At 36.9% G+C, this 23,638-nt stretch overlaps 1 protein-coding gene across 1 annotated transcript in view; it reads left to right on the forward strand.

The window, feature by feature from the left end:
• PDGFC (platelet derived growth factor C) overlaps positions 1-21,796 on the forward strand; it is a 140,678-nt gene extending 118,882 nt beyond the window's left edge. The window contains exons 4-6 of the mRNA XM_075029394.1: positions 12,837-13,044; positions 18,652-18,869; positions 19,557-21,796. Coding sequence (XP_074885495.1) covers positions 12,837-13,044; positions 18,652-18,869; positions 19,557-19,673 — 543 coding nt within the window. The 3' untranslated portion in view covers positions 19,674-21,796. The remainder of the gene's footprint in view (positions 1-12,836; positions 13,045-18,651; positions 18,870-19,556) is intronic.
• Positions 21,797-23,638: the final 1,842 nt, after the last annotated feature.

Raw genomic sequence — 23,638 nt, forward strand, 5'->3', positions numbered from 1 at the left:
AGGGACAAAGATTTCAGTTATTTCCCCAATCATCTGTTGCACTGCTTTACATAGTATGAAATTGTTTTCTAATATGCAACATAAATCTTTCATGTCATTGATGGACTAGGGAACAGCTGACCATCTGATGCTCTCTTACGTGTTTGTTATCATCTCCTGTCAGCCTAGTCTTGTCGAGATTCAAGAAACTTGTATCACTCAATCTTTTATCATAGTTCATGTTTTCTTTTTCTTCTTGCGCTTTCCTCTTAATACTCTCTTTCTTTCTGCCTATATCTTACAAGTGCTGGAGATAAATTTGAACACTGTATTTCAGCTGAGACCTCCGGCAGCTCAGTAGCCTGGCTTTACGGTGCTGTTCTGAATATATCTGAGTGAGACTTGCCTTTTTCATAAGAGGATCACATTATCTCCTATTCAGGTTTTTGTCCCCTGTAACACTGTTTATTCCACTTCAGGACTTGTGTGCTTGTGATTTTGCATTTATGCTTTTAATATTTTACTCCTAAATGCAAGGGGTTTTAAAAAGTTTTTCTTAAATTTCTCTTATTAAGCATACTTTCCCAATTTATTTTTCTTTTAGTTGTTGTGTAATAACATATACTATACTTGTGTGCATAATGTATATGAAAGGATAATGAGGTAACCTGAAATGGGAATTAAGAGATATAGATAGTAGAAAATATGCAGGTAGAAGTGATACCACTGAACGTTAAGAGTATGTCAGTACAGCATTATAGTTAGGAGTATAGGGCTATAAAGGTTAGCTCACAAATTATAAATCTGGCTTGTTCAAACGGTGTGAGAATCTTTATGTGGACAATGTAGCCATAGTCTCTAACATGCTTTTTGGCTTGTGACATGTATGCTACATATAAAGCAAATTTAAATATGACAAGTAAACAATAGAAAATATTTTTCTTCACAAATCATAAAATATGGTAAATCTCTAACATGTTTGATGACACTAAGAATGGATACATGAGGACAGAACTGAGGTTCCTTCCCTGTAAAGTAATGTTTTGTTCAAGGATTTTCTCCCCTCAAGGCAGGACAAGCTCTGATTTGCAATGTCTGCTGTACAGGAATGTTGGGTGTGTTCCTTTTATTGTGATATGAAATGAATAGAAACCTGTTGTGGAATGCAATTTAACATGCATACTGAAGGATCAAATTAAAATTGCATGCACTGTAGAAGTAATTTTCATTGTCCTTGCCAAATACACTTTCCAGTTGTAATAAACAGTGATTCCTAGTCTTTAATGTTTGATGAACCTCCTGTGAACCTACTGGGATAAGTAAACATTTTATTAACAACTACCCATTTCTAATACCTAGAGGGATCTTAAAGAGCAGTTCATTCCCTGACTCCAAACACTTGCTGTTGTTCCATTTGGTTAAGCTTTTTATAAGTTTCATGTATTTTGAGTAAAATGAGTAATTTAAAAAAAAGTCTGTAAACATTATGTCCTTTAATTATGGCTGACCACATGCCCTGTCATAGAAGAATGTACAAAAACTTTTTTCTATTCAGAACAGCTGCACTTATGTTGACTGTTTATTCCTTACAAACTACTGTCTGTCAAGTAAGAACTAGAGCTTTGTGTACAGAGCAAAAAAATCCTTCTGTAAATCATAAATGTAACAGATGCAAGTGTGCTTCCTGTATGACTTTTGGGTGTGTCTATAAATGCAGTGATTAATAATCACCCTAACCCCATTTGCAATAAGATCTGAGCAAACATTCATTGGACTATATCTACGTGCTCACTGCAGTCTGTTTGTGGGATTTTTGCATTGACTCATTTGTGCACTGAGGCTCTTACGTTACTGCTTGTTCAATTACAATGATATTCCTCCTTTTAGATGATAATTTCACATTTTAAGCATAATTCAGATTATTCTGTTGCAAATCCTTCTCCTAATTAAGTGAAAGCTATTCCAAATTTCAGCCTACAACAGGTGTATATACAGGACTTGCATAGTATCAAAGTGTAGGGTTCGGCGTTCAGAAGATCTCGCGATGTCACGGAAAGTTAGAGGGTTAGTTGCAGCCTTGTGATGTACCTGTAACCCCACCTCCCCTTGTTAGTATAAAAGGAATTAACTGCGCAATAAAAGGCGGAAGTTGGCGCTCACACTGTGTGTGTTATCTGTCTCTTTCCCTGGTCCAGGCCGACCAGTGATCTAAGCGTGGCACCTTGATATGTAGCGAACGCTACATCAAAGTTTCAGGGAAAGAGATTAATCTGCAGTGGGATGCTTTTGTTTCTCCCTTTCTGCTAAAGTTCAGCTAAATCTTGGAGCCAGGGGTCTCTGTAGCCTAGAGATGACTTTTGATCTGAACTGTAGAAAAATTTATTGGGATCTCATTATAAGTACTGAGAAGAGAGATTCTCTTTCTTGCTCTCAGTATTTGATACATAATTCTTTATGAAGTTTCCCTTCTAGAAAGGAATTGCAGGTGTAATAGTACATTCATCAAAATAGGACATTCTCGAAAATATAATTTAAGGGACAAATATATATCAATTGCAATGCTACTGTACTATATATAAAGAAGAAATAATCAGATTCATCCAATAGAATTAAGTGTTGGATAAGGTATATAATATTTATACATTTCTATTATTGACCCCACACATTTTCGCATTTAAGTATATATTCACAAAATTAAAGGGTTTATTTGTACTAGTGTTTGAAAAATGCTTCTTATTCAGTTGTCTACTCATACATGCATTCAAGTATCTTCAGACATCCATGAAAGAATATTTTAGTGCAAACTGTTGTTTTTACTGTTAAAAACAGTCATGAAGTACCTTGCTTTCTTAATCACAAGCACAATTTAAGCACAAAACAAAAAACAAGTTACCTCAAGAACTTACAGTTGAGTTATAAAAAGGTGATAGTGGATGTATTCAGAAAGCCATGAAGCAATGAAATAATGAAGAAGTAATTTTAGAAGGGTCTCTGCAGAGTTCTACTTTAGCTCCTCAGTGAGAGCGTATGAGGAGAAATCATCACAGTTATTGGAAAATATAGCAAGTAATCAATATAGAGTCATGCCCTGGAAATGGGTATGAGACTGTGGATAGCCTTTTAACAATGAGAGCGATAAGCAGAGGATAAACTTTAAATGTCCTTAAAGACTATGTTGAGGAGTTTGTATAGTAAGGAAGAGTTGATAGGAAGGTGCTAGGATAGGGAGGACAGAGTTACTATTTAGGAAAATACTTTGTGTTTTCATAACTTTACATCCAGGAATCAGAAGCAGTCCCATGTGATGTGAATAGTTAACCAACTGTCCTGAACAGAAGTTCACCAAGGCAGAAGACTGCTGCCAACATCCACTACAAGTGATTCAACCAAACTTTTAGCGAACACTTATAAAAGATGTGCTCCACACATTGAAATGATTCATTGCAGCTGTTAATTTGTGTAGGACAGTTCTGTGAATGTAAAAAAAAAAGTTATCAGACTTGCAGATGATGTTTTTTTAGATGTCGGGCTTTTTGCTTGTTTTAGCACCATACTGCAAGCACAAGACACACTGCAGGACTTACTTCAAACAAAGATTTTATGAGATTAGGGTGAGGGAAACTGTACTTCAGTAAATTATTTTGGGACTTCATTTTGCCTATACACAGGTCTATTTTCAGTCATTTTCAGCAGGTACTTTGTCTGTGTAAACACACACTTTATACTCTTTAAAATGTGTAGATAGATACTACTATTGCCCATGGTCTGAATTAGACTAAATGTTTTTATTAAGCATTCAAATAATACAAGAAAGAAAATTATCTACTGGGTTTTAACTTCTTTAAGTTGCAGTTATAGTCCTTCTATGAGCACATGCATGAGGTAAATAAACATCTAGTTAGTTTTAAATGTATTGCATATGTTTGGTTTGAGAATGTTATAATGCAAGTTTCTTTGAAGTTCAGAAATCAAAGTATTTTGCAGTTGTTACTAAGATACAAAAGGTAGACTTACTTTTTTTTATGGTATATATATACTTGTATGGGGTGAGGAGAGCTCACTGTAAATTTTCTTTAAAGTCTCATTTAGAAGAGAGAGATACATAAACAAGAAGATAGTGCTCACTAAAAATTAAGGTTTCAGAAGTAGTTGTGGTTTAGATAATACTCTGCCACAAGTATACTTTGTAGGAACAAAAACTCAGGGATTATATACCTAAAATTAGTTTGCATATCTACAGTAATCTGAAAACAACAAAAAAGACAAATTATTTGAGGAAGGGACTCTAGATGAAAACCGACATACTGATGTAACTTTGAAACTTTTTGTCAGGGAGATAGTCAATGCCATAACTTGTTCTATACTATTAGACCTGATTCATTACAGACTAAGTGTTTGCTTTTAAATGCTCCCTGTTCAACAGAGTACATCAGGACATGCTTTCAGAATAAGGCTAAGTGTTTGGCTACTGAGTCGAAATGTGTCCGAGTCATGAGAGTTCTTGCATTTCTTTGAGTCTTCTATCTGGAATCTTATCATTCAGTACTACGGCCACAAACTTCTGATGTAAGCAAATACAGTAAAAACCCATGGCAAAGGTAGGAAGACATCAAAACTTGACTTCTTTTGCAACTAGCAGGCTGAATCTGCAAGCTTTATAGATTCTAGGGGTTTCAGGGTTTGTACGCTTCATGGTTTGAGACCTCTGCAGTTGCCAGAGATGCTGGTGACACAGCTTTCAAGCAGAATTGTTTGTATGTCTTCTCTTCTTAATTAACCAAAAGAATACATCACAGAATGAAAGTTATTGCCAAAAAGAATACAAGAATCACTGGATCATTTTGTAGAATAACAAATACTTTCAGTAGAGGAGAGACAGGAGAGAGAAATTTGGTAATTTTGTGGTGCTTATGAAATCCTGATGAAGTAGTGTGCGGTGCTTTGATGAGACTTACCAGAGGCACTGAAAAAATCAGTAATTCCATACAATTTCATCCAAGAAAGATAGTCATCTGTCTGTATATATTTCCTAGGAATAGAAAACACTACAACTAACACGATGAAGTGTATTGACAGCAACGTCTTCCATACACTACAGTACTGTGAGCATTAGTTTTCTTGTTTTGGCCTTTAAAATTAATTAGTGTGGATTATGACTGATGCGTGTGATCACAGGAAAAAGCAAAATGTATATTTATACATATATAAACATACATATATATGTATACACATAAGTGATTATAGATATTTATGATGACAACTAACCAAATCACTAAAGTTTTTTGAAAATGGCTTCCAGAGATTATTGCTACTGATGGCATCCTCTGAGAGTTTATGAACTTGCTCTAGAGATGTGTCATCTTTGTCTTCACAAGAGTGGCTCTCACATCTGTGCTGTGTATTTCAAAGGGTGTCAGGGTGCACAGGATTCAGGCAAAAAGCTGCAATTTGCCAGAAGAAAGCTGATTTATTTCCATGCTGCTAATTTCCTTCAGAGCATCTCCCAGTTGTTTCCAGCACAGATAGAATTCCAGGCCTTCTCTGTGAACTGCACAGAAACTCTTTTTGGGGGAATATTTAAAACTTTTCAGAAAATATATTTTATCTCGAAACTTTCACCTGATGGAAAGTTTGGCTGCTCGAAACACTACTTTTACACATCTTTATTCTTTTATTCACACCTGTGACAGTCAAAGACAGAAAGGCACAAACACATTCACTTTCCCTTGTGACCTTATGGAAAGAAGAGTAGAAACGATGCACTATTTGGGAAGGAATCCTCAAAGTGCTGTAATAAAAATACAGATGTAGGGTTTGGAAACCCATCTCTATCTGACTTTAAGATGTAAATTGGTACGAGTGCATGGATACTCAGTGAATAAGGTCCTCAGTGAGATAAAAGGAAAGCCCTGCATGCATGTGAGGAGAGGCTAGACAAGCTTTTGATAAGCGGTTGTAGCACAACATGAGAACAGAAAATTTAGGGAGCTTGTGAAAAGCAGAGAGCTGGAGGCCCAGTAGGGAAAGAGGGGGCTGTCATCCTGCATTCTGGATCTCATGTGAAGTAGCTGATTAAGTTGAGGAGGGTTGGTACCCCTACCTGTATGTCATTTGATTGGCAGAAGTTACGTCCCTGAAGTGAGGATAGCTGAATGAGATGCATGTTTACTTCAGTGCCACTGGAGCTTAATTTACCAGACCTACCTACTTAGCAGCCCTGGAGCTGCTGTGTGTCTCATGCAACCATCCTCACTGCTGTGACAGTAACTTCAGCTAAAGAAGTAAGAAGCACTGCAATGGATGGGAACTACGCCGGCCTTCCTGGCTTCCATCTCTGTCACATGCAAGTAAACATCCTTGGCTTATTCCCCAGCTTTGGCAGTCTAAATTGATTATCTGCCTTTGCTCCTTCTTTTTTCATGACTTTGCTGGAGGCATAAGGAGAGGATCCTGGAAATTGATTTCTCTGCTTAAGTGATTGTGCACAGGCCTTAGCTGCAGATCATCTCTACTTCCTTCTACATTGCTACTTGAACAGGACTAAAATTTTGCACAGCAGTGGTGCAGGTTAATGTTGCCCAGAGATGATGTCTTTACAAGTGACAGACTTTCACAAACAAATTAGCTTTTTTGTACTGCATACCTGTGAGCAAGTAAAAGTTTGTACTCTTTCAGGTAGGTCAGGATTTCTAGAGGCTTTTCACAGTTATTACTGCATGTACTTATGGGAGAAAAGAAGGAGCTATTGTTACGCCAAGAAGCTTCTATGTCCTCAGGGCAAACTTGGAAAGAGTTGGATATCTGCTCTCCCTCATAGCTTCTAATGATGCTAATAGGAGGGCTACCTCTGATTATAAAGGAAGAAAACAGGCTTGCTTTATTGTGTTACGAGAATGTGCATGTACTATTAGTTTCAAGAGCGTATCTCTAAATCTAAGCAGGACTCAGACTGTTCCTGTATTATTATTATTGTTATTATTATTATCTGCAAGGATATTTAATTAGAAAAAATATGTTATTTCTTTCAAAGTACTGATCCTAGTTGGTTTTCAGGGGAGGGGAGGTTCCTCTGAGGTTTTCTTTATTAAAGAGTCCCTTCTAGTCTGATTAAACCATACTGATGTTTAATAGTTTCTCTAAACTGTGCTAACTGATGAATGGTTTTTCACCCAGAAACTGCTTGACAATGTTTTCTTCAAGACAAGAAATGAAAAAAATGGGGATTTCTTTTGTGGGGGAGGAATTATTTTAGACATATTATTCACTACTTGTAAGTGTCCTGTCATGCCAAGTATTTGACTCACTTGTTTTTGTTGTTCCGGTCTTAACTCAGTGATTGCGTTATTAAACATGAAATTCCTCACTCCTGGCTGCAGCAAACTAACAAAATTGCTTCTTGCCTCTCCTTTAACTGGAAGAGGGTAGTGTCAGTACCTTGACAGTCCTGTCCTATGAGACAGGAGCAAAAGGAAAGCTTTGCTTAGATCGTGATGGTGCTTAAGAGCTGATCCTGTGTAGATTGTATGTGAGTGCTGTTTTGTTCCAAATTGTTTATCCTTGGAGCAGGTTCAGTGCAAGGAAAGAACAGATGGATAGTGGCAGAATGGGAAAGGTTATAACATACAGTCTCATATCCAAAGTTTTACCCTTTATCTTTCTAAAATAATTCTGGATTCTTCAGATAAACCAATCATGAGCATCTAATAAATGTTTATTGTATTCATTCTCTCACAGAATTTGTGAGATCAAGGAATTGCCTTTATGCTCATTCTACAGATTTGATAAGGCTGTGTTAGAGACCTACATGCTATGAAATTCCTGGTGCCAGAGTGAATCTAAAAATGTTTGTGTTAGTGGTTGCTGTGCTTTTGGTCGTGATGGCTTAGCTGTTGGAGGTCTGTGCTGTGACTAAGATTGCGGTTAAAGAAAAAAGGAAATAAGAAATACCCTTTTTCAGAAAGATTACTTCTTGTTTATGATGCAGCCACATACACAGTCATGCAGGCGTAGCAAGTAGATGCTACTGCCAGATGCTTTACACCATGAAGCTGTGGCTTAAATATGCTCAGGATCACACAGGAAACGTGCCAGAACAAGAAATGAATCACAAGTCTTCAAGTTAGGCTACATACTAAATCATCCTTTAGGTTTGAGCTTCAATTAGGTAATTTCAAATTGTTGCAGTTTTTGTTCTGATTTACTGCTTCACTGATGATCACCTTCTTATTCTACTTAGGAGAGTGTCCTACCCTTTCCCCTTTGAGAAAGAGGCTAGATGGAGTAGTTTTGATTCCTTTAATAGGGCACAACTAACATTGTGAGCACCCTAAAATGCATTTTACTCCCTAAATTTCTTCTGGGGTGCTGCTGTTACGTATAATATTCAGGGCTGGATAGTTTCATGAAGTTAGTCTTTATATTATTTCCTTCCTTTTTTCCAAGCTCTTATCTTAAACTGTTGCCTAAATTTGGTCTATTTGCCTGTCTTTTACACTTGTAAACACCTTAGGGGATTTCTATAAGGTATTTGTTTTCACAGAGTGAAGTACACGTACAGAAATACAATATAAACAGACCTAATGAAAGTTCTGTTTGATCCAACACTAATTGTCATTCTTGGCTGTTCTACAGGGCAGCAAAAGCCCTATGTTTTCTGCTCTGGTTTTCATCCTGAATCATTTTAACTAACAGTAAAGATGCAACCGTTTGGCTCTACCTTGGTTTTAAACATGTTTATTCTTATTAAAGTAAATTGAAATTTTTTCCTGGGCACAAACCCAAAAACCATAGAGTGTTTTGTTTACTAGAGGAATCACATTAAAATACAGAACTTGTTGATGTGTTTTTCAAATCTGTCTTGACAGAAATTATTCATGCTCAGGCAAAAAAATAAAAAAGGTGGTCTCAAGTCTAAAACATTAGTATTAATCAAGGATGTGCTGCTATGACAGAAAAAGTATTTACTGTTGATTAGTATTTATTGTAGAAAAGCTTGGAGAACATCACTTCCCAGTAAGTGGTCTCTATCAGGAAAACTATTTTGGATAGCTGCTATACCTAAGTAAGTGTCAGCTGTCTTGGGTTATGTGTCCCCTGTCAGATAAAGAGATGTCTGTTATATCAAAGGTTGATTATGTGCCAACTGGCCTGTTAGGGGAGACGTGATATAGTTCTGTGGAGTAAGTTAGGTGATAGATGTACAGTTGACAGATAGCTACTTCATTGTAAGATCATCTTCACTGCTTCCATCAACATTGTGCAGCAAAACAGCTAGAGCTTATTGGTGGTCCTCCTGTGAGGCTTTCACACCACCATTCTGCAGTGAAATTGCATCTCTGAGACCTACTGAGTACTGATGTTGGTAGCACTGCACAGAGAGTGACTTGACAACATTAGTTTATGTCAGGCATGCAGGTGGAGGCAAGGGTCAGAGTAGGAATGTCAAGAGAGATGTAGATTAAATTCTAGGCACGTGGATTTTTATCTGAGATTATTAACCAGAAGGAACTATAATAGAAGTGATGGACTTGCTATAAAATGAGGGAAAGCTCCATGTAAGGAGCATTTCAGCATTTTGAAGTTGCAACTATGATGCTACATTTCAGAGTTAAGCTGAAGTTTTGTGCTTGCTTGTTCTAAAAGGAATGTCCCATCAATGAAGTTGAGTTTTAATTTCTTGCATTAAGTCATTTCTCCTGTTATCTTCTCTGAGAGTAAAACCTTATTGCAGGTGTAAATACTGCCTATAGAACACAAAAAACTTTGAGAAAGTCAAGTGAAATTATAAATTGTATAAAATACCAAGATATAGTTTTACTCAAAGGAAGGAGTACCATTTATGCTGCCGTGGACATTCTATCCAAAAGGTTGAAACTATAAAATAAATAGTACCTATTAGCAAGTAAAAGCAATGTAGAGTATAACTTGAATTACCATTTATATTAAACAATTTATTGAATTGAGATTTCATAAAGGTTATTATGTTATAAATATAAATTACAGCATTTATAGCTTATAATATCAATTATATTTAATCTTTGGTACATTTTAACTGTCATTTAAATTGACTAAATTAAGATTACTGGGAAAAACATTCTTAATCTTGAGATTTTAATTACTTTATTCTAAAACGTTCATCTTCGAAGTTGTGCAATTTTGCTGTTTCAAATACTTTTTCTTTATGTTTTGGTTTGCTGTGAGAATGATTAGAAAGTGTTGACAACTTTAATTGTGTTACCATTAAGCACAGTGATTCACCATATCCTCATAACGTTTTAACTCAGGCAGATGCCTACTGAATCCAGAATAACATAAAACATGCTAAGTGTGCATGTTCTAAGTTGTAAATGTGGAAATAGATTCTAGATCAATGGATTTTCATCTGGAATCCATCTATTTCATTGGTAACAAAAAGTCCTAGTAGAAGTAAGACACCAAAGTAAATTCTTCAGCTGCAAACAAAGTAGATTTTTTTTCTTCAGGTACTAATTCTACCATTTGATCCTTATTTTGTTTTTCACCTTAGCAAAACCCTACACCTTCAAACCAGGAAATGTGGCTGTTACAAATACATCATCGTGGAGAAAAACAGGAAGAAAAATTTTGGAATATTTTTTTTTGACCATCTGAATTATAGTGTCACAGCACTATTCTGAAACTTGCTGAGTAGCATGTTTTGCTAAAAGCAAATATTTAAATTATAGACCAGAATCTGTTGCTTTATTATCATAACCTAATAGATGGATCAACATGTTATTATTTTTAATGTGGGCAGTGGAGTGAAGAGGAAAAGAAATATTTTACTTTTTGAAATCCATATTCATCCAGAATGGGAAGCAACTACTTCACTCACTCTATTGGAAATGATGCCAGATTAGCAAGAAGAAAATATAGTAAAGTTAATAGTAGCAGCACACTAGATTTATGTTTGGTATTGTCTTTGCAAGACTCCCGGTTGAAAAGCAGCACAAATCATTCTAGTGCCTGCATTTCTTGCAGATGGAGAGAGAAAACCCTTGAAGCAGAAAATAGGAAGGGCATGGTGGTTACTTCCATTTGCTGCCCTTTCAACCACACAATTAGCTGAAACCAAAAATGCACATTTAATAAAATTGAGAGCACAGAAAGGAAAATATAATTATTGGTATGAAATACAGCTATCACAGGCATATGTATGTTAGAAAACTGCTGTTTAGTATGTAGTGTTGCAAGGATTATTTTATTAAATATTTTTTTCCTGCATAACTGTTAAATTTCTCATCAATTTCTCTGATCATTTTGAAAAGGTAAATGAATACAATTGATCTGACATTATAGATGGAAAAGAACTGCAGTGTGTATAGATTTCACATTAGAGTACTGGGAATGTGATTTTGACACTAAGTGGTATGAGGATTTTTAAATATATAAAATATAGATAAATACATATTAATAAATATATATACATATGTACGTGTTTTGCAGTACTAACAGGCACTGCACAGGGAATGGACAAGAAGCATGTTAGTTCATTTATTGGAGGAACATTCAATCCTTCATTCTTAATAATATGTTGTAGGACTTTTGTAGGAAAATTCAGCAAGGGACCTCAGGAGATCTCTAGTTTAACCACCTGCTCAGGGTAAGGTCAGTTCTGAGGTCAGACCATTGCTCAGGGCTTTATCCAGTCAGTTATTGAAAGCCTCCAGTGATGGATACTGTGCAGCCTCTCTGGGCAACCTTTTCCAAAGCCTGATTGTACTTACAGTGAATAAATTTTTCCTAAATCTTTATGGACTACAATTGAGAGCAGTGATGCATGTAGCACTATGCATTTAAGTTTGAGATTTCTTGTCCTTTCCATCCCCTAAATTAGCAGTGTGTTCAAATCTTTCTTCATAATTTTTTATATGGTCCAGATAAATTGCTCTAGTGTAGAACTGTGGACATAATGTCTGTAGTGATGTCTGCCTATATAAAAGTCTAAAGAAACTTATGGAGGTGCAGCAGCAGCTTCCTACTTAGGCTGCCCTTCCTGCCTTTTTTGAAAATACGAATCAATGCACAATTTTTAAACAGACAGTAGAGTGAGCAAAACCAGAAGTCTCACTTTGCTTGAATTGCCTGTGACTGAGTACCCCTGATCCAGTTTGTCAGTGAGATTTGTGCTGTGGGAAAGTACATAGACTTTTGCGATACTCAGTTGCAGCATTTAAATACTTTTGATATCCTTGGGAACTTGTTTTGTTTTGTTTTTTTCTTCTTAAGGGAGAAGTAATTATATTAATGCCAGACGTTGTTAGTACTCTGTTCGTTATTGTTTAACCAGAAACATAATTCTTAGTACTGTATGAAACGTAAGTGGTGCTTTTTCTATCTATAAATGAGAGTGGGAATATTTGCTATCTTTGTACTAGGATATGTTCATATTTTACATTGTAAGACAAGAAGACAAAGATTGTGGCTAAGTTTGAGAGGAAAGGCAGCATGTGAAATGTGTGTTTCCTTGGATTTCTAGGGGGTTACAGTAATTGTCTGTAATGGGGCCATATTTTCAAATCGCTCTGTTCTATTTCTAAAATCTTATCCATCACTCAGTGAACTTCTTCAAAGAACAGGTATAGTGGCAAGCTATCTTCAAGGCTAGGAATGTAAGAAGTGGGAAAACTGTCTAGTGGAAGTTTGTTTACAATTATCACTAAAGAGTAATTAGGTACTTTTTGACTCTTGTCATTTGTCTTATTGGGTAAATTGTACATTGGAAACAAGCTAGCCACTTATAAACTTTCCCAGCTATGTAACTTCATAAAGTACAGCACTTCATCAAAGCAGACCCATTAACCCTCTGACTGGTACTCTTCTCTTGGCTTTGATTGCAGCACCACACAGAAGCACCTAGCCCATCATTGCTACCCCCATCAGCTTTACCGTTAGATGTATTAAACAATGCTGTTGCTGGATTTAGTACTGTGGAAGAACTTATCCGGTACCTTGAACCAGATCGGTGGCAACTGGATTTGGAAGATTTGTACAGGCCAACGTGGCAACTTCTTGGAAAGGCATATATTCATGGGAGGAAATCAAGAGGTAAATTACTCTTCTGTCTGGCCTTGCAGCTTTCTATGGGTATGTTTTCTTAACAAAGAAATGGTAATTAAGAGCATTCTTCACCTTGAGTTTTGGTTCCAAGAAAGGAATATGTTAGAAATACAGCAGGGATTGTTGTTGTTAGCTATTCTCACCATTATATTATCTGAAAAAGGACAATAACCAAGCTCAAAACGTAAAGGAATTTAGCAGGATAAAGTAACAAAAGGGTGGGTGGGAGGAGTAGAAGCAGACAGGGTAGTTTTCTGCAGGGAACCTGGGAGATTTTTATTTCCACAAAGTAGCAGGGCGTCTTGGCTGGGTGACATAATCTAACTTTGTGGGTTTCTTTTTTTATGGAGGGCAAAAACTTTATTTTTTGTTTAGCGTGGGTGATTTCTTACACTTACTGTATCATGTGAATGATTGGTTTATTTCCTTAGAATTGTTCCGGTCTCTACACCATATGAATTGAGAGCAAGTAGCTAAATGTTTCTCTTTCATGATACCTCATGAAATCCCTGTGTCCATGTCCAGTTTGATCATGCAGTTGTTAACTTAATCAGATGTAAAGTAGATTATGTATTTCAAGACTTGTGGAGCTATTTCTTGTTCAGCAAGTCATTTTTGTCCATCTACTTTTGACATTCATGAATTTTCTACCGCATATCGTACAGATGCTGCCCTCTATTTCATGTTTATGGATTCCATGTGGATGGATAGCATGCAGGCAATACCTCCTTCCTTGCCCACCATACAGCATGAAAATGAAAACATACGAGTACAACTGAATACTCTGTTGAAAAACATGAACTAGGTTATTATCTGATGAGCAAGAAAATGGAGGAAGTAAAACTTTTCATAAGTCAAATTTAAGTTTTTGACGGCTAATTCTTGGATCAGAACCTAAAAATCAACCCTTCTACCCTACCTGTATTGCTACAGCTATGGACGTGGCAACTAAATCAAGAGTCAAAGAGGAGGAAATCTATTTAAAAGCTTTCAGCAATGGACCATGCCTTTCAGACAGTCATTTAACACTTTCTTAATTAGACTCAGTATTTGCCAAAAGTATGCCATAAGCATACAGTAAGTGGGAGAAAAACAAAATATAATTTGTGAAATGTTACATAAACTAAAAATGCAGGTGTTGGATAACACCTATATAGACAAAAGCAACTCCCTGCAAGACATATCTTAGAAAGAAACTATCAGAATAAATCTTTTAAAGACTTCTAATTAGATGCTGAAATAGATTTTTCCACTGAATAAACACATCATGGTATTGCCACATTTATCTGTAAGAGACCACCCTCAGACTGCATTACCAAGTGTGTAACGTAATAGCCTGAGGTGGAAAATATGTCCGGTTGCGATGACATAGAATTAACTGTTAGGTCTATTAAATAGATAGGGAAAGCAAACCTTTTTTTGTTCTTTTTTTTTTTTCCTTCTTTTTTTAATGTTTTTCCCTCTAGCAGCATGTTTGCTCTATTTAAAAACCTTTTTAAGAAATGTTTGGGAGAAGTGCATGCCCTAAAATGTTTGGGTTTTTCAAACTCTTTGATTCTATAATTAGATCAGTTTTATTTTTGCAATAGTGCAGTGCAAAAGCTAAATTACTGTCCTGATTTCGTAGACAAACATCAGTTTATATCTAGATTAAATGAAAATGTAATTAAAAGTGTATGTTACTTTATGTAGAGAAGAGTATTGTCCTCCTACTTAATAATTCATATGAAAAAGACTATATTTAGACAACCTAAATTCCACAGAACTTCTGTGTCTGATGTTTTCTCTGGATAAAATGGTTCCAAAAACTTCTAGCCAGGAAAGAAGAAACACCAAGTTCAGAGGCTTTGATGTCTAAATATAGTACTAAATTCTTTTATAATACTAAACATACTTAAAAATAAAATATATTTTGCTGTGCAAAAATATGATCCCATCGCTTCCCACAGAAATTTATGCATAATCATTAGACCATATTCTGAAGTCTGTTTAAGAAGAAGAGTCACAATTCAACCATAGTCCTTAGTAGATGCTTTTCTCCTATAGTTATGTGCCTTTTTTTTTTTTTTTTTTTTTTTTTTTTTTTTTTTTTTTTTTAACATTTGGGGTTTTGTAACAGCCCTGTCCTATTGTAGGAAGAGTAAGAAACTTACACTTCCAGGAACATCACCAGGGTGCTTGGGAATGAAAATCATCCTGCTGCTATTTGTGCCCACAAGCAAGTGCCCCAACCAGAATTTAGTTTGTTTCATTGACTTTGAGAGCAGCATCCAGCTGGAAGAATGTTTTGGGAAAAAGGGTTCCCCATGGTACTCGATACACATCCCAGAAGATGTCAAACAGTTGCATTGCCAATTGCAGAACAGTTACTTTCAGGCTGGAGTGAACATGGATTACATCAGTTGTATGTGCCAGTGAAGGCACACTTTTGAAACAGACTTTACTGTAGACCTACCTGCATCTACATTTTTTTCTCCCTTTTTTTCCTTCTCCCCTTATTTTTATTTTAGTGTTTCCCATTCATGTGCTACTGCAGACCCTTCCATTCCTCCTGAGCTAGTGCTAGACAAAAGAACTTTGACTGTTGTGTCAAACATTATACATGAGTGGAAGCCAAGTTGAAGGAGTGTTTAAATGTTCACATTATAAAAGGTACTGTAACTCAGTGCACTTGGGAAATCCACATAACCTTTTATTGTGGTTAAGTAAACACTTTTAAGGGAATATATACATTCTCTCATCTAACTTCATGCCCACAGTGTGTTAAAATAAATTTTGGACAGACAGATACTCTTTGAAAAAATAACAGCTTCATTCACACACTTCAAAGAAGTGATTATATAAGCATGAGATAAATTTGCCACAGACCTTTTAATGAAATTGAATTACATAAGGTAGGGCAAGGGTTCATTGTGAGGCATAAAAGCAATATACCTTAGTACATTGTAAAGCATGGAAACCAAACATGACATTTTTCATCTCTCCTGAAACCTGTTGTAACAGTGAGGCACACTAAAAGATATCTGCTAAGAGCTGATTGCGTGTTCTTCCACGGAACCTTTTTAAAATTCGGATCTGCAGGTCTGAGGGTTTCAGTTCGAATTCAGTCCAATTTTGTGACAAAATGTGTAATACACTTGCTGCTCATTTTAGTGCATTGCCCTTTTCTCTATGTTACGAGTACAGCTATTACTGGGAAATGGATGCTGCTGCCGGTAGGCAGGATGTAATTGGGAAGTATAACACCATTCAGGCATCTCTCTCCCACTGGTTGGTGGGCTTGCTAGAAGAGGCATCAGTGCCCAGCTTCCACTTTCAATTTCCCATGGTGAAGGGCTGAACAGCAATTGTGTTAGGACGCCTAGGCTTAGCTTCTTGAAAGTCACTGTACCAACCATGTCAGTCTCTGTAGAAATTTACCAGTAGAAAGTATTAGCAGAACTAGCATTTCTCTCATTGTGCTTTAGGCATTTTATCCTCATTCAGACAGTTCACTTATTATATATTTGAAAATGTAACAGGAGAAAGTAATCCATTCCTATCCACCATCCTTGATTAATGGAGGTAGACATGTCCACCCTCTAAATGACTCAGCCTAGAGCTATTAGCTGATCAGAAGAGCTTAAATAATTTCTAATTTCTCACAGTGAATCTCTACCCCGGAAGTTTTGTCTTTCTTTTCCTCTGCTCCCCTCTCAGCTTTCTCCAAGGAGTGCTCTTGCAGTGTGGGAGGCAGGCTGGCGTCCTATCAGTAACTTTATTGGAGTTATTACACACTCCTTGCTTTTAAAAATCAGATCGTTTATTTAGAAGCCTATGTTAACCTGATAGTGATGGAATGAAGTGCCCCAGCTTGGCATTCACTGTAAGTGCAAGCAGAGAAAAGGCTTCAGTGTGTTTAACTGACCTTTCACAACAATAAACCCTTACTTACAGATGCCGGTATATGGATAAGGTCTGCAAAAGAAATGTTTGAAGAAACATGGAATTAAATTGCTGCCCAAAGATCTGCTCCTGAGACAGTACTAGTGAGCATTTCTACTAGAGAAATGCAGCTTCTGGATTCTCTTTATTTCTCACATGTTTAAATAGAATTGAGAGATATTATCTTGCCTTGATAGGCTGAAGTTCTCCTTGGTGACCTCTAGAGGCTCTTTACATAGTAGAGGGAAAGAAAAGCTATTTCTCTAGAGGGTGATTCAGATCAGAAACATATTTTAGCTTTATTTTAGATCTTTTTATTTACAAACTGCTTGCAATAACTATAAAGTATTTGTCAAGTAATATCAATGCACTGGGATTTTTTTCCTCTAATTTCTTCTTGATTTTGCTCAAAAACAGTTGGTCTAAAGCTCTTTGCTGCTTTGTTCGAGATCTCTATTTCAGTCATCTCAGTAGCAGTGCAATCATAGGGATTTCTTTTGCTTTTTTCTTTTTTTACCAGGTAGAATACTCCTATGAATTAGACATTACTTCTGTTTCTTAATTATGGTAGGTTTGGAGAGAAACAGTTCAGACAAAAGATCCCAGATCATGCTTTTGTAGTCTGGCTTTTCTGAAACAAATGAAATTACATTGCTTTTCACCAAAGTAAAAAATGTATTATTTTTTTCACTAAACCAATCCCATTTTTTTCAGTCTTAACTGCCACTTGCAAGGCCCGTTATTTCTTGGCTATGCAGCTAAGGTGAACCTAAAGGAGCTTGCCCTGTTTCAGATCTTTTCATGAGCTTGCTGTTCAACCACTGGCATAGTGAGACTCTAGTATGATACAGTGGAACTAGCTTATAGGGAAACTGGTGCCAAATACTAATTAATATCTTTAACTTGCACTTCAAGTTAGGTGATTATAAGGAGGAGCTGTATTTTATTTAAGATACATCAAGTGAAAATGAAACCTAGAGAAGCAACAGAAATTCATATATATGCTGCTATGAAGGAGGAGGGGAAAAATGGAGCCTACTAATAGTTACATAGATACACATACTTGTGCACCGATTTGTTGTCTGTACAGTATTCACTGATGATGACATAAGTTCTTGAACTTCTTACTCCATAGAAGTGAGGTCCTCTTAGATATAAATGGTTTGATTCTTTCTTATACTTACATCGCCCGTGCAAAGAAGCAATAATTGAAATTTTAGCAGGGAATAAGTTTGAATGCTTTATGCAAATGAATTGAAAATGTGTTTGGAGGTTTGTGGGATTCTTAATTGCTGTGTGTATTTCTCCAATCCAAAGTTAATATAGAATAGCAACACTAGAGCTCAGAGTATGAGCATGGCCAAAGAGAACTCCATTAGAGTTGATTTGATAAAACATTTATCAGAACATACTAGCCAAAGTTTGATTTGTTTAATTTGAACCAACTCTGCCAAAGTTATAAAATAATTGGTGAATATTCCTATACAACGATCATTAAATTAAATTTCATGGTATTCATATAACTGCAGTATTATACTTGTGTGCTGAACCTGTACCAGCTGCACAAAAATGAACTTTCCTCAAGGGTTCTGCATTGCTGAAGCTGGTTTACCACCAATGAAGTTGGATTACAAATCAGAAAATCACCAGTTTGTTTGTCTTTTTTGGCAGTGGTCGATCTCAACCTCCTAAAGGAGGAGGTGCGGCTGTATAGTTGTACTCCTCGCAACTTTTCAGTGTCACTGAGGGAGGAGCTGAAGCGAACTGACACCATCTTCTGGCCATTGTGTCTTCTGGTTAAACGTTGTGGTGGAAACTGTGCCTGTTGTCATCAGAGTTGCAATGAGTGCCAATGTGTACCAACAAAAGTCACCAAAAAGTACCATGAGGTACGTGCTTTTTTTGCATTTGTATGTTTGGAAATACTGAAAGCCAATTAAGGAATTTCTTTTTACTATAAGAATGCACCAATATTAATATTTTAAGATGTTATGTATTGAACTTGTAGTAAATATTTTTTTTACCATTATACTGAGGTGTTACATAAAAAAAAGTAATATCTTCCTTGTTGAAATACTTTTCTGTGGAACTATTAAGTCATTCCTGAGGTATTTGTTTACTGGTGCAGTTCAGACACATCACAACCACACCTCCTTGTTCAGCTTTCTCTAGTGGTAGATGTGAATTTTATGAAGGAACAGATATCTGTCCATTTCCATTGTTATAAATCTATAGCTAGAATTATTTATTATAGAATTATCTAATAGTTCCATTGGGTTAACTATACTATTAGCCCTTAAATAAAATTAAGTAGAAATATGAAACTGCAAGACTCTCTTCTTTGATAAAAGCAAGTATCTGTTCAACATGTTTTAATCTGTTTTGTAAAGGACTTGAGGTAAAAACAAAAATAGTAATTAGCTGGTAGAATAAATGAAGACATTCAGCTGAGGAAAGCCTATTTCTTTTAATATGCTTACTGTCATCCAGTGTGTTTCTTGTGCAATCTAGCTCATAGTCTAGGTGTCTGATGAAGCACTTACTGTTTTCTTGATGCTTGGCTTCTTCTCCTTCAGGTTCTTCAGCTGAAGCCAAGGATTGGCGTCCGGGGGTTGCATAAATCATTGACAGATGTACCTTTGGAACACCATGAGGAGTGTGACTGTGTGTGCAAAGGGAATACTGAAGGATAAACATGATTTAATTGTGCTGTTTTCTTTCAAAGCACATTCAATCAATGGCTGATTCTATTATGGGGCTTGTGCATTATCTCCTTCTGTAATCTCAGTTGTTTGCTTTGGGGATCTTCCATCTTCAAGATTTACAGTGAGCTCTAAAAAGAGGAGAAGCCAAACTGGGATTATATGTTGTGTGACAGCTCTGTTTGGAAGCCCAGTGAAAGGATGGGAGAAAGGCATCAATGAGGGATTTAAAATATATGTATTGTTTTTGTCCCCCACAATTTTCTTGACAATACATGGATTTATAATTTAGGAGTAAAAATAAAGTTAGAAGGCTCACATCATGGAGACTTGATCCTGCTGGCTGTCTCATTTCTACAGCTCCAGTACATCTGGCCTCTGGTTGAAAACACCTGAAATCTTTCTTTCTGTGTTCAACTACTCCTATGTACTCTAACTCGAAGCGTTCTCTGTTGTATAAACTTGGGTTAAAACAGACTATCTTTTTCCAAACTAAACTTAATTTGTCTAATGCTGGTAGAAAGGACTGGATTTTTCCATACGCTCTAGTAAAGTTCCTGCCTTTTAGAAAGAAGACTGGACAATAACATGAGCTAAGGAAGCAAACATTGAAAAGAACAGCGCCTTTATTCTTACTACTATGGCTGACGATTTTTTGTTTGTTTGTTTGTTATTTTTTATCGTGTACATTTTTATACTCTCCTTTTGACAATATAACTATTTGCTTTTCTAAACTTGTTAAATATATCTATTTTTACCAAAGGTATTTAATACTTTTTTTTATTGCAACCTAGATCAACTATTTTTTAGTTTTGTGAGACTTTAAAGCCAGATTTATACAGTTGGAGGAACAGAGATGTGGTTACAATGGGAAAGGAGAATGATCTCCTTGCAGTTTGTTGCTACACAGTGAAAAAATACAGTTTTTTACCTGGATGCACAGTAATAATAAACAGAGATGTGTGGATGAAGCTCTGAGCTTGCTAGCTCCATGACACTGAAAATATGAGAGACAGACATTACGATAAGTGGTTTCAGAAGCTGACTTCAAAAATTCCCTCTCTCCATACTGGCCTCTGTTCAGGTAGAAAAGAAATGAGTGTAGATAGATGCATTCTGGCTTGTTTAACTCTTTAATTTCTTTAAAGTAGGATGATCTACAACATAAGAAAAGAAGCCCAGTGGCTTGCAGCCTTCATGATGCATCAAGGTCACAGGAAGGCAGCCTTGTTAATGTTGAAGTGTATGGTTTTCCATTGACGGTTATAGCTGTTTAAGTACTGTTCACTCACAGGATTGTAACACTCTTCAGTACAGTATGATGAACTATGGTTTTGTTCTTCTGTACGTTATATTCTTTAACCAATACACTTATCCCACCCTATGCAAATTGAAAAGGAAACAGTAAAGTATTTTGCTTGTAAAATGCTTTAATATTATGCCTAGTTTATTTTTTTGACTATTGGATTTGCAGATTGTAATGAATCACCAAATAAAGTAATAATGCTAATTTTGGGAGAATAAATGTTTCTGTGTGGTTGCATATTTGTATCTGTTCAATATACAATAACAGGAGAAGTTAAAGAGGGTGATTTTCTATGTACCATTTTGAAAGTCAGTTATGAAAACAGAAGTCTTCTGTTACCAAGACTTCCACTTGCTTTATTAACTGTTTTAATGTAAATCCACAAGAAGAAAAAGGGAAAGAAGGAATGCGATGCTATTTGTATAAACATTCAAAATGTTCAAAATTGTGTGGATGTGAAGCCATCAAATTGAAATAACATCTTCTGTTATTGTTTCCATCATGAATATGAGTTCTGATGAAAATGTGGAGCTTTTTGCAAGTTGGTATGACTTTCTGATATCAGTTCTGGAAAGTTCTCAGGTGGCTTTTGATTCTGTCTTAGCTGGTCTGTTTTGCCTCACCCTCAACCTCCTACTGAATAAGAAAAATATCTGGTGTAAATGCGGCATACAATTATACAGTCTGAATATTAACCCTGTATCAGAATGCAGAATTATAGTCCCACAAGAAACCTGATTTACTTGAATTTTGAGACTTTGATCAGAATAAAGAGTGTTTTGCAGGGATGTTGGGGATTTTTTTGCACTTAATATTGTCATCTTTTTGTCATTAAAAGAGCTTTTGAAAAGCAAGTTGAGATAAAAGCAGAAATCATAGCCTCTGGCATCATAATTCAGCAGAAGAATTGAAAAATGTAATCCCGTTACAGAAATTTCTGCTGTAGGAAATGCAGGAAGTCTCATCCTCTCTGTAGACGTGCTAGTGGAAGAAGGCACTATTTTGGGGTAGGTAGCAGAGGAATGGGGAGTTTCTGGAACCCCGAAGGGTATGGAGGGTAATGTTTTCCCAATGTCACAAATGTTTCTTCTGTTGCCCTCCTCTGGCTTTGGCTGACTTTTCTTCCTTGCCAATTTCTTGCACCAGCATCCTTCCCAATTGCTTGCTATAGGCCTGCATCTGAACTCCTTATCGCTTTGCTCTTTATGTACGCCTTCACAGTGCTCTCTCTCTCATCTGATCCAAAATCACCATCCCTCCCACTTGCTGTCCTCTTGCCGAGCATTAAGCACTTTTCCTCCTCCTCGGCTCCCTGCTGAAGCTGCATCTTCTCACTACCACTGCCCGGACTTCGTTTTTCCACCTCCCCTTAGATATTCAGGGCATTTAGCACTCCACCTCTTCCCTGGCTTAAAGAGTATGAACACCCTCGGCTCTTTTAAAGGACGGGACTTGGGAAAGATACCAACCGAGCGAAGCGATGAAGGGTGCAGTTCCCCTGCCTTGAGCTACGTCCTCTGTCCTGCTGGGTAGAGCCGCTGCCCCCCGGCAGTGGGTAACTTCTGCTGGTGATCTGGTGGGATGCACCCATTCCGCGTCCTGCCTTCGTCTAGAGATCCTGCTGAGCTTTCTGCAGTCTTTTCATCCAGAAGAGTCTTAAAATGTTTTGAAGATGTCCTTCTGACAGCGCAAGGGAGCTGCTGTCACAACAATAAATCACGTTAGTGACCTCCCGTTGGCGGGAAAGGGCGGGGTGAGGTAAAATATGTGGGACAAGGCAAAGAAAGGTGAGGGGGCGCAGGTGGGCTGGGGCAGGCCGGGGCTGCCAGGGGCAAATACAGCAGAAAAGGACAGAGAGAGAAATGGTGCTAATGACCGCGGTCTCCTAATTTGCTGACAGCTCCCCCACAGTGAGGCCTGTATCTCCCTGACACCTCCCTCCCTTGGGAGGTCTTGTCAGCCCCAGGTGCGAGGCTCTCCTCAGCACGCCGTGCGGGGACGCTGACAGCCAGCCGAGGGGAGGCACACGGCTCTGGGTTTAATCGGATTGCCTTGAACATTGCCAGTATTTGTCTTAAACTTTGAAAAATATATTTGATATAATACTTAAGAACTGCACATAATAAATGTAGTAATTATGGTAGGTACGGTTTCAGCATAAAGGGATTATTCCACACTAACAGAAACAATTGCCTAACTCTCCCTCTCCTAATTTGCTTAAAGTTCCCCAGCTGAGAGGTTTTAATTTCTTCCTTTGAAGATTTTCTTACCCAAAGATGAAATTTTTCAGTCAGGTGTTGCTGAGGAGCATTAACTTCTTGCAGCCTCGAGGTAAACCGAGGCTTGTTATACCTATAGTTGCACACAGCATTCAGGAAACGCTCCTCTGAGGGTTTTGTTTCATTATTATTATTATTATTATTATTATTATTATTATTATTGTTGTTGTTGTTGTTGTTGTTATTATTCTGTTGTTTCTAAGCAAAAAGTGTGTTAAAAACTAACTGAAGATATTAATTATGAATTACTAACAAGCAAACAACAGTGCTTTTCACAGTTACAGGTCATCGCAGCTGAATGCCAAGGATGCCGTATGTGTTAAAAAAGATTGAAAAAAGCAGGTAGAAAGCCTGTGATTTTCAATGTGGAA

The sequence above is a fragment of the Buteo buteo genome, chromosome 1, assembly GCF_964188355.1.
Source record: "Buteo buteo chromosome 1, bButBut1.hap1.1, whole genome shotgun sequence".
Lineage (NCBI taxonomy): Eukaryota > Metazoa > Chordata > Aves > Accipitriformes > Accipitridae > Buteo > Buteo buteo.